This window comes from Euprymna scolopes, chromosome 19 (genome assembly GCF_053919585.1).
Source record: "Euprymna scolopes isolate OS-2025 chromosome 19, ASM5391958v1, whole genome shotgun sequence".
NCBI classification, from domain to species: Eukaryota; Metazoa; Mollusca; class Cephalopoda; order Sepiida; family Sepiolidae; genus Euprymna; species Euprymna scolopes.
In genome coordinates this window covers 36,073,677-36,085,853 of record NC_136500.1, presented here as the reverse complement: position 1 = coordinate 36,085,853, position 12,177 = coordinate 36,073,677, and the positions used below count along the sequence as shown (strand labels likewise).

The window sequence follows — 12,177 nt, the reverse complement described above, 5'->3', positions numbered from 1 at the left end:
AGTTGCTTAAAACGTGATTAGTTAAAGTTCAGAATAAAATCACGCTTTCTCTTAACGGTTAATTTAAAAAAAAAAATCTTCTGAACGCTATTAAAAGTTAAATTCTTCACTAGTTTGGAGACGGAATGCGTTGTTGTGATAAGTGATTTTCTCTATTAATTCGCACTTTTTATTTTAAGATTCAAATATTAATAACTACATTTTATTTCAGTATTTAATTTATGTATTTCTGTTGTATTAAATGCTAGCTTTAATTTTTTTTTTTTTTTTTTCTCGTCCATAAATGTTTATCTACCAAGTTGATCTTAAATATTGTATAATCAATCCATTATATTATCAATTTGAGTCCCCCACCCCTAATTTCTGGCTCCCATCTTATCTCGCAATTACTTATAATCGTCACCAACTAACTTCGGAAGAACCCCCCCCCATCCGATTTTGTTTTATATCATAAGTTGCTTAAAACGTGATTAGTTAAAGTTCAGAATAAAATCACGCTTTCTCTTAACGGTTAATTTAAAAAAAAAAATCTTCTGAACGCTATTAAAAGTTAAATTCTTCACTAGTTTGGAGACGGAATGCGTTGTTGTGATAAGTGATTTTCTCTATTAATTCGCACTTTTTATTTTAAGATTCAAATATTAATAACTACATTTTATTTCAGTATTTAATTTATGTATTTCTGTTGTATTAAATGCTAGCTTTAATTTTTTTTTTTTTTTTTTTTTTTTTCTCGTCCATAAATGTTTATCTACCAAGTTGATCTTAAATATTGTATAATCAATCCATTATATTATCATTTTCAGTCCCCCACCCCTAATTTCTGGCTCCCATCTTATCTCGCAATTACTTATAATCGTCACCAACTAACTTCGGAAGAACCCCCCCCATCCGATTTTGTTTTATATCATAAGTTGCTTAAAACGTGATTAGTTAAAGTTCAGAATAAAATCACGCTTTCTCTTAACGGTTAATTTAAAAAAAAAAATCTTCTGAACGCTATTAAAAGTTAAATTCTTCACTAGTTTGGAGACGGAATGCGTTGTTGTGATAAGTGATTTTCTCTATTAATTCGCACTTTTTATTTTAAGATTCAAATATTAATAACTACATTTTATTTCAGTATTTAATTTATGTATTTCTGTTGTATTAAATGCTAGCTTTAATTTTTTTTTTTTTTTTTTTTCTCGTCCATAAATGTTTATCTACCAAGTTGATCTTAAATATTGTATAATCAATCCATTATATTATCATTTTCAGTCCCCCACCCCTAATTTCTGGCTCCCATCTTATCTCGCAATTACTTATAATCGTCACCAACTAACTTCGGAAGAACCCCCCCCCATCCGATTTTGTTTTATATCATAAGTTGCTTAAAACGTGATTAGTTAAAGTTCAGAATAAAATCACGCTTTCTCTTAACGGTTAATTTAAAAAAAAAAATCTTCTGAACGCTATTAAAAGTTAAATTCTTCACTAGTTTGGAGACGGAATGCGTTGTTGTGATAAGTGATTTTCTCTATTAATTCGCACTTTTTATTTTAAGATTCAAATATTAATAACTACATTTTATTTCAGTATTTAATTTATGTATTTCTGTTGTATTAAATGCTAGCTTTAATTTTTTTTTTTTTTTTTTTTTTTTCTCGTCCATAAATGTTTATCTACCAAGTTGATCTTAAATATTGTATAATCAATCCATTATATTATCATTTTCAGTCCCCCACCCCTAATTTCTGGCTCCCATCTTATCTCGCAATTACTTATAATCGTCACCAAGTAACTTCGGAAGAACCCCCCCCCCATCCGATTTTGTTTTATATCATAAGTTGCTTAAAACGTGATTAGTTAAAGTTCAGAATAAAATCACGCTTTCTCTTAACGGTTAATTTAAAAAAAAAAATCTTCTGAACGCTATTAAAAGTTAAATTCTTCACTAGTTTGGAGACGGAATGCGTTGTTGTGATAAGTGATTTTCTCTATTAATTCGCACTTTTTATTTTAAGATTCAAATATTAATAACTACATTTTATTTCAGTATTTAATTTATGTATTTCTGTTGTATTAAATGCTAGCTTTAATTTTTTTTTTTTTTTTTTTTTTTCTCGTCCATAAATGTTTATTTATCTACCGAGTTGATTGCAAAAATAGATTACCTAATTGTACTCATTTTTAGTTCGTGGGAGGGGAATCTATCACCATACTTTCCCTTAAACAGGTCCGTTGGACTTTTAAGTACAATACTTAATGGTTATTTTTTTATTTTTTATTTATTTATTTATTTTTTTTTTTTAATGGAGAGTAGAAAACGCATTGTGGATGCGTTATCGGCAGCTCCTGTTACTCTCGCTTCTTCTTATTTGTCCCTCAGTCCTCATTTTTAAATGAGTGATTTTTCTGACAAAGGGAGAAGAAAAAGCTGTTTTCTAGGTTGGCAGTATTTTTGCGCGAACAGTTGGCAGAGTTGGTGGAAATTTTCTGTTTCTATGTCTATCCTTGTAGCCATGTCACTAGTAAGGGTGCTGGAGGTAAACGTTTTGTCTGGGCTGACGTTATCCGCCTGATAGTCAGGGACCCGAACCTTGGATTAACCACTAAGGAGGCTGTCCTATCAGCAGGTGCAAAGTACTGGGGCTGCTGTATTGCCATTTGGTGAATGGAATCTGGACCATGCAGTAGCTTCTGGTGGGGCCTCTCGATGCCATACTAGTGGGTAATTGTTACGGCTTTACCTTATCATGTGGTACAAAAAAAAAAAAATTCTTCGTTTCTTTTTCTCTCTTAGTTTCCCCTCTCTGTCCTGCTCTAAGTAAATCTGTCGACCTAGTCCACAAATTCCAAAATTTCATCATGACAAGTTTCAAGAAAAAATACACGATTAAACCCGGTTCTCCAACTTCCAACGTAGACCCCTACTACCATGTCTCCTTCTCCAACATCAGGGGTCTACGTTCTAACCTTCCAGAGGTTGAAACTCAATTACAGGAGACTAAACCAGACCTTTTATTTTTAAGTGAAACTGGCATTGGACAGGCTATTTCCCTTGATGAGTTTGCAATTACAGGATACTCTAACTTAACTTCTAAATCTGACCCCCAAGATCGCCATGGGCATGGAATATGTGCCTATATTAAAGATAGCTTTCCATGTGGGAGGGACATCTCCAGGGAAGATCCTAACTTACCTTATATGTGCTTCCGGGTTGCTTTAGCTCACACTACTGCATTTATATTTACTCTCTATCGCCCCCACAACAGCGGAGTTACTATCTTTCAAAGCATATCTGAGAAAATTGACCAAGTCCTTTCTACTTATCCTGCAGCTAACATTCACGTATGTGGAGACTTCAATGTTCACAACGTCGAATGGTTGACCCACTCAAACAAGACCGATGATGAGGGGAGGTTCTGTCATGATTTCTCCATTGCCTATGACCTCACTCAGATTGTTCAGGAACCTACCCGTGTGCCCGATAATGACGGCCAGTATGCGAGCCTACTAGACCTTTTTCTCACAACTTGCCCTGAACTATGTTCAGTTTCTGTTCTGTCGCCTCTTGGATCTTCCGACCACTCTGTTGTATCAATTAAGATAAAAATGAAATGTAATAAGTCCCCAGACGTACCTCTTCATCGTACAGTATATCGATACACTAAGGCTGACTGGGATAGCTTCCGTACATTTATATCTGATCTACCTCTGCATTCCATGTTTAAAAAGGATGTGTCCTCTATAGTATTAGACCTAACTGAATGGTTAATTGTAGGCATTGACCATTTCATACCCTCTAAAAAGTTTCAGCAAAAACCTAACAGCCAGCCATGGTTCTCTCCAGAATGTGCTGCTGCCATTGCGCACAGAAATCACTTTTTCCACTGCTTCAAACGTAATAGATGTATGGAAACTAAAGCCGTTTTCAGGACTGCCAGCAACCATTGTAAGAAAGTAATAAGGAACGCAAGAAAGTTGTATGCTCAATCTGTTAAGTCCAAAGTAGCTGAGCAGCGGCTTGGTTCCCACCAGTTTTGGCAAATAGCAAACAGAATCCTGAACAGAAGCGTGTGCTCCATCCCAACTATTATCAATGGATCTGAGGTAATCTCGTCAGCATCAGACAAAGCCAAACTCTTTGTCAAGAACTTTGCAGCTAATTCTACCCTTTGCGACCAAGACCGCCAACCCCCAATATTTCCTCTTGTATCAGAAAACACGCTATGTGATATACGTATATCTGTACGTGATGTTGCCAAACTAATCAAAAACCTTGATTCCAGTAAAGCAACTGGCCCTGATGGTATTCCAATCATAGTACTCAAAAAACTTCAACCTGAACTAGCGCCCATACTTACAAAACTGTTTAAACGTTGTCTTAAGGAGAATAGTTTCCCATCTCCCTGGAAAATCTCATCAGTATGCCCTGTATTTAAGAATTCAGGTGATCGCTCATCCCCCTCTCAGTACAGGCCAATAAGTCTCCTGTGCGTCATGAGTAAGTTGCTAGAATCTGTATTAAATACAGAAGTAATCAAACATCTCAACAAAAATAACCTTCTTAGTGACACTCAATATGGTTTCCGTTCTGCTAGATCTACAGCAGATGTCCTTACAGTTATATCTCATAGGATTAGCAAATCTCTCGACGGTGGCAATCTTTCTAGGGCAATTGCTCTTGACATATCTAAAGCCTTTGATAGGGTATGGCATAAAGGTTTACTTCATAAGATCGCTAGCTATGGTATAGCTGGAAAAGTCTTCTCAATTATTAAATCATTTCTTTCTGATAGATTCATAAGAGTAGTAGTTGAGGGGCAAAAATCAGAAGCTCACAATATTAATGCCGGTGTCCCTCAGGGATCCATCCTGGGCCCAACTCTTTTCCTGATCTACATTAATGATCTTCCAAATCATATCCTTACATCATTTGTAGACATTTATGCTGACGACACTACCATTTATGGTACCACATCTAAGACAGTAAACGAGCAAGTTCTCTCCAATTCTCTCTCCTCTGATCTTGAGCACGTAGTACAATGGGGAAAGGAGTGGCTGGTTACTTTTAATGCATCTAAAACCAAGCTTCTCTCTTTACATCATCAACATTCTAATCCACATTTGTCATCAATTGAAATGAATGGCTCTCGTCTTCAGGAGGCCTCAAGTTTTGACAAGCTTCTGGGCTTGACCATTACTCCTGATCTTAAATGGAACACGTATATCAAATCTGTTGCCAAGGCCGCTGGAAAAATGGTGGGATCTTTCTATCGATCCAGTAGATATCTCACTGCTGATGCTATTCTCTATCTATATAAGAGCCAGGTACGTCCAAGGATGGAATACTGTTGCCACATCTGGGCAGGAGCTGCTAGAAAGAACTTGTCCTGCCTTGATAGAGTTCAAAATAGACTTCGTAGCCTCGTAGGAGATGTCCTTTTCTCCTCCTTGCAACCTCTATCTCACAGAAGAGATGTTGCGAGTTTGTCTCTGATGTATCGTTATTTTCATGGAAAGTGTTCAACTGAGCTTCAATCTATGGTCCCCCCTCGCCAAACTTTCACAAGAAACACTCGTCTAGCTGTAAACACTATCAATAATTTCCCCCACTCTTTATCTGTGCCTAAACCTAAACGTAGATTCCATGAACAAAGCTTCTTTCTTAGAACTGCACGCCTGTGGAATTGTCTTCCGTTTTCCTGCTTTCCGGCTGACTACAATATGGTTTTGTTCAAGTCTAAAGTAAATAAGTTCTTGGTGAGCCGTTCCATATAAGTTATTAAATTTACCAAATTTTCATTACTAATGATTACTATATTGACCAACTTCTACTGTACACTCTTTAACCCTTATCCTTGAGTGGCCTCTGGGCCTTGATAATGTGGTGTTGCCTTTGTAAAAAAAAAAAAAAAAAAAAAAAAAAAAAAATTCTGCAGACCATTGGCCGATCCATTGATCTGCCATTATTTTTTTTAAATGAAACTTTAACTGTCTGCCTTGATAGAGTACAAAATAGACTTCGTGGCTTAGTGGGGGATGCCCTTTTCTCTACCCTGCAACCTCTCTCCCACAGGAGAGACGTTGCGAGCCTATCCTTGTTTTATCGTTATTTCCATGGCAGGTGCTCGTCTGAACTCCAATCTCTGGTCTCCCCTCGCCAATCTTTCACGAAAAACACCCGTCTAGCTGAATCCACTGTGAAAAATTTCCCTCACTCTATATCTGTGCCTAAATCAAAACGCGGATTCCATGAACAAAGCTTCTTTCTTAGGACTGCACGCCTGTGGAACTCTGTTCCGTCTGCCTGCTTCCCACCGGACTACAACTTGGATGTCTTCAAGTCCAATGTTAACAAATTCCTAATGAACCGCCCCCTTAAGTAAACACTTCAAATCTCCACACTAACGTAATGTACTTGCAATAACCCTTATCCCTGAGTGGCTTCCGGGCCTTGATAAGTGATCACTGTGTAAAAAAAAAAAAAAAAAAGTAATTCAAAGTTTGAAAACAAAACTATTTTTTGGCAAATATAGGGATACGCTACAACAGAACATTGACCACTCTAATTTGATTTTTTTAGGGGCAATCGAGGTCGCTGACAATGAATCTGATAATCAAACCCGTCGCAAAATTACCGTTTGCATGGTATTAACCCCTGAACCCAGGAACTATTTCCTGCCATTTTACAGCTTCCGTTTACGCTACACGTAACGGAAAAGACGGCAGTTGAGTATACCTTCACGTAGCAAACTGCCTGTTCATATAGTGTACGAATCTTTTGTAGAAAATTAAAAATTATATAAAAAAGAAAAGCACTCCAAGTGGAGGGGGGTAATGTTGGTAATGTTCAGAACAGAATTAAAAAATTTTTTTTTTTTTTCATAGGCAGATAATTTAAAATTCGAAGAAAAAAATTGTCTAAAACAAAATTTAAAAAAAATACATTATAGTACTTTTTGGGGGGGATTTTTTTTTTCTTTCAACAACTTCCTGAAGTGAATCAACTGTCCACTTACTAGCAAAGTTTTTTGGGTATTCTTTTCTTTCTTTTTTTGTCTTACGTAGTTTTTTAATGCGGTTTACAAAAACAAACACAAAATATTTTTGTATTTCGTTCTTTTTTTTTGGGGGGGGGATTCAATTATAGAACTTGTGTGGCTTAACAGATGCTTCTGCAGTTTAATTAAACGTTTTTTCGTAAGTAACGCATGCATCGCCATTTACAGATTAGAATACATTTTAACATTTTTTTTTTTTAGGCGATTTTACTGTTAACCGTTTTTCCATAAATAACGCGTCGACATTTACCGATTAGAACACCATTTAACATTTTTAGGACATTTTACAGTTTACATTGGGGGCGGGGGGCGCCCAAACGCTACTCCCCACCCCCAATGTAAACAGTAAAATCTCCTAAAAATGTTAAATGGTGTTCTAATCAGTAAATGTCGGCGCGTTACTTACGAAAAAACGGTTAATTAAACTGTAAGCACAATAAGCACACAAGTATTATAATTACCTCCCCCCCAAAAAAAAGAATGAAAAACATAAAAATGGCTTTTGCAAACCGCTCGTGAAAACTTTGTCTAAAATGCATTAAAAACTACGCAAGACAAAAAAAAAAAAAAAAAAAAAAAAATGCCCCCAAAACGTACTATAATGTATTTTAAAATTTTGTTTTAGACAATTTTTTTCTTCCGATTTGAAATTATCCGCCAAGAAAAAAAAAAAAAAAAAAAAAAAAAATGTTTTTCCGACACCCCCTCTCACTTAGAGTGCTTTTCTTCTTTTTCATATAATTTTAAATGTTCCACAAAAGATTCGTACGCCATGTGAAAAGGCAGTTTGCTACGTGAAGGCACACTCACCTTCCGTCGTTTTTGTTACCGCGCGTAGCGTAAACAGAAGCTGTAAAATGGCGGAAAATAGTCTCTGGGTTCAGGGGTTAATACCATGCAAATGGTAAATTTGCGATGGGTTTGATTATCAGATTTGTTGTCAGTGACCTCGATTACCTCTAAAAAAAACAAATTAGAGTGGTCGGTGTTTTGTTGTAGTGTATCCCTATTTTTATTAACCTTATAATTTCTCGTAAATTTGGGATATTTTACTCATTTCCACACAATTAGATACCATCGCTTTTAATTAAAATCCAATATTTTGATTTTCGTCCTTATTCTGAACAAGCAAGAAATCTGGTCAATAATCAGGCAACAAATCAAGCATGATCGTTTTGAAGAATTAAAGTCTGGCCATTTCAGCCATCGTTTGCAATTTTCTCAATATATTGTTGTTCATATCGCTAACTGACAATCTTTGTCCTCGTCTGGTTTTTGGGCCTTGATAGGTGAGAGAAAAAAAATACTCAAGTAGGATATAATGCCTGGGAGAGTGACCGAACCGAAGGTAGGGTTTTTTTGAGAAAACCAGATCATAATATCATATCAGTGTGATTTTACAGATTCATTCTCAAAACACGGTCGCGACATTGCAAGGTTATTTATAAAAAAAAAAAAAAACTATAGCCGTAATAATGAAGTTTATATTTGCTTTAATACTAACACGATGTTGAGAAGATAATGATTTTATTATTATTATTATTTTTTAGAAAATTTTTACTTGGTTTACCATTTCCATTTTTCTTTAAAATGACAACTTTTAAAGATTTTCGGGTATGCTGAAAACGAATATCGCATTTGAATTTTCCGCAAATAAGTAGTTTTCCAGACATTAAGTAATGTAATTCCTAATGTTATGTGATGGTGCTTGTACGCGCATACTTTTACGAAAAAAGATTTACGCATACAACAATGACCACCACATAACATTAGAAATTACATTGCTTGATATCCGGAAAACTACTTATTTGCGGAAAATTTAAATACGATATTCGTTTTCAGCATAGCCAAAAACATAAAGGGCGTCATTTTAAAGGAAAATGTTCAGGTGGAAACCAAGTAAAAAATGTACCTTTTCTTTTTACATAGGAAAAAACACTTAGGAAACAGTTCGGACAATAGTATTTAGTAAATACTTGAAGGAAACGAAATATAAAAAAAAAAAGGATAATTGAAATATTCAACAACTTTCAAGGTACGGCCAGTCCTCACTATTTTTGGTACTCCTCATGCAGAGAGTAGTGACTGACCCGTGCTGAAATAATAACGTTATTTAAAAAGCCATTCTTAACATGGGGAGGCGAAGGTGTTTTGTACCTATTCTGTATAATTGAATAAAAAAAAAACATATCAAACTTTAATTAAACGTGGAAATACGATTTTAAAAAAATAGCGCGGATCACTCTCTGCATTAGCACCATTTTTAATTGAAAATTTCATCGTTACGTGACAAACTGAGCACTCGAGAAAAAATAATTCAAACTGACTGAGCACTCGAGAAAAAAATTAAAAAAAAAAGCATTATTTATTCTTTATTTATATATATTTTTCGTTTGTAGCTTATCAAACTTAGACGCTGCTGCTGAAATGAGTGTACTGTAGAACACACACACCTATGACAAATAAAGTTTGTTTGTTTTTCGGTACGGATGCTCAGACGACCAATACTTTAATCGGAAAAACCAAAAAATCATTCAAATACGGGTACTTATGCACTTATTGTACCGTGCTAAAACAATAACGTTATTTCGAAAACCATTCTTAACATGGGGAGGAAAAGTGTTTTGTAACTATTCTGTACTTACACTTAATTTAATAAAAGATATCGTAAAACTTGAAAATATTATTAAAAGAAAAAAAAAGAAAAAGGCGCGGTACAAGTGCATGTATCGAGATGCTAATTAAAGTGAAAATTAAAAATGCAACACGAAATGAAAACATAATCCTATCTCATACTTGTTACAGCTTCTCAGATTTTCAATTTTAATATTTACTTAAATTGGTTTTTATTTAGAATTACGTATTTAAAAAAAAATATATATATATATATATATATATATATATACACACACAGATAAATATTGTACGTACTCGTCACGGAACGAAGATTTCATATTCCAATAATCACGTAAATTTGGTAAATTTTTTATTTTCAATAAAATCAAATTTTATGAGGAAGGAAGGAAAGAGCCATATTGTTTTCGAATGTGTTTATATTCAAAGGCCGACAACTCCATTCGACTACAGAGATTTACGGACGGTGATATTTTATTCTTTTATTATTAATCGCTAAAGATTGTAAAATTTGATTTTTTCAATTAAAAAAGAAAAAAAAATTAATTTGGGAATGTTTTGTGACGAGTACGTACATTATAAAGATTTTTCTGGATCTTTGTTTTAAATTAATTCTAAACGTCCAATAATTTAATTCACTATCAAACAGTCAGAAGGAAATAAACTTTGGGCACTTATGTTACCGTGCTGAAATAACATTATTTAGAATGCCATTCTTAACGTGGGAGGACAGGGGATTTTGTAATCATTTTGTACTTTTCAACTTACAATCTAAAAAAAAAGAGAGATATCGTAAAACTTGAACTTCACTTTAAAATACTATATATAACAGCACGACGTTAACATAACTACATAAGCATCAAACTTTGTCAACAAGATTATTACACTGATGGACATCCTTACTTATAAAGAAAAACTAATAAAAGTAATAATTGTAAGTAAGAACCTTTCGTTTAACAAAGCATGCGAAAAATAAGTACACTTTTTAAAGGTTGTTACAATCAACTCTCTTCGGTCAATTTCTTTCGTCTATACTGCATTTCAATAGAAAGAACACAGTTACAAATAAACAAACAAGCGAGTCAAATTAAGCAGGTTAAAATAATAATAATAATAATAATAATAATAGTCTCAGTTAGTTTGAAAAGCCGGTGTGACAGAATCGATAATTCGAGCGACTTGTTAAACGTGATGCTTTTAAAAAGGATGATGGCACCTTGGGGTTAAAAAGTTACGAAAGCATGAAAAAAGGTAAATTAAAATCCATTTTACCAGGACTGCTAAACATTTAGGTTCCACTGTAGGTAAGCCCCAATCCCCGTGCCAAATATCCAACTCTATGTTGTCTTCCATCTTGTCCAACAACCGCGATGACCTTGCTGCTTTCGTATCACTACGCGGCAAATCACTTTGAACGACGAAGTGTCACGTGATCAATCAGCAACCATTATTATAAGGGCGAAATAAAACTTTTGCCCTTATTGGTAATTGTATTTTTTCACAAGTATACTTCGCATTAATATTTGATTTTTTTTTTCTATCTTTTGTTATTTTCTTTTCACCTTCAGTGACTAGATAATTAAATACTTTATATTTTATAAGTTGATTTGTTATATTGCTTAATCATTCTAAATGGAAGGAAGATATATACATATTTTATCAAACGAAGGTGGGTAATTTTCTTTTTAATGAAAGTTTCTCCAGACAAGGCGTGATGCAAGGATTTAGCAAAAACGAAAGTAATTATCGCAAAGACAAGAAATGTCGATTGATCTAGTAGCGGTAGTAGTATTTCTTATACTTACTCACCACCACACAATTTCAGTTGGGTGTACCTCAGGACTTGATGTGGTTCTAGTTTTTCCAGAAGGGTCTGTACTATGTATAACCTAGGTTCTCTGCTCAATTGTGTGACAAGTTTAGAAAACCGCTCACTTTCCTCTTTATGTAAAATATGCGCAGGTTGTCCTGTTTACAGTTTTGTATGTTGATTATGGTACTTCTGATTTGCTTGCCTCTGATACAATTATATCATTATCTTTTCTTGGTTGGTGCATTTGACTGGGATGTTCCCAACTAAGTTCCTTTGGTATATGTAAATTGCAATAAATTAGAATATAGAGCGAAAGATTGCTCTAGATTCATACCTTTGCGCGAGCCTTTTCTAGTCTCACACAAAAACATGCGTTCACATCTCAAGCTATATTACTTGTCATATACATACGCGCACACAAACATACGTGCGTACGTCCACACACGTACATATATTCACGTTCGCGTACATACACTCACATTCACATGTATACACACACACACGCTAACGTACGCACATGTATGCACAGATGGACGATGTCACTTCCCTTTCAAAGGAAATCCACACATGCGCAAAAGACCACTGGAAACAATTATAAAAGCAAGAGACAAGCTGTTTCCAGCCCTTTTTAGACCAGCTTCCGAGCTGGGCAGTCTACAGACTGACAGCATGACTTTTCGA

The 12,177-nt window shown here is 34.8% G+C and overlaps 1 protein-coding gene across 1 annotated transcript in view; it reads right to left on the bottom strand.

The window, feature by feature from the left end:
- LOC145303525 (metaxin-1-like) overlaps window positions 1-11,109 on the bottom strand; it is a 71,374-nt gene extending 60,265 nt beyond the window's left edge. Inside the window, exon 1 of the mRNA XM_080144978.1 lies at window positions 10,956-11,109. Within this exon, the coding sequence (XP_080001104.1) occupies window positions 10,956-11,036 (81 nt within the window). The 5' untranslated portion in view covers window positions 11,037-11,109. The remainder of the gene's footprint in view (window positions 1-10,955) is intronic.
- Between the last annotated feature and the right edge of the window lie 1,068 nt (window positions 11,110-12,177).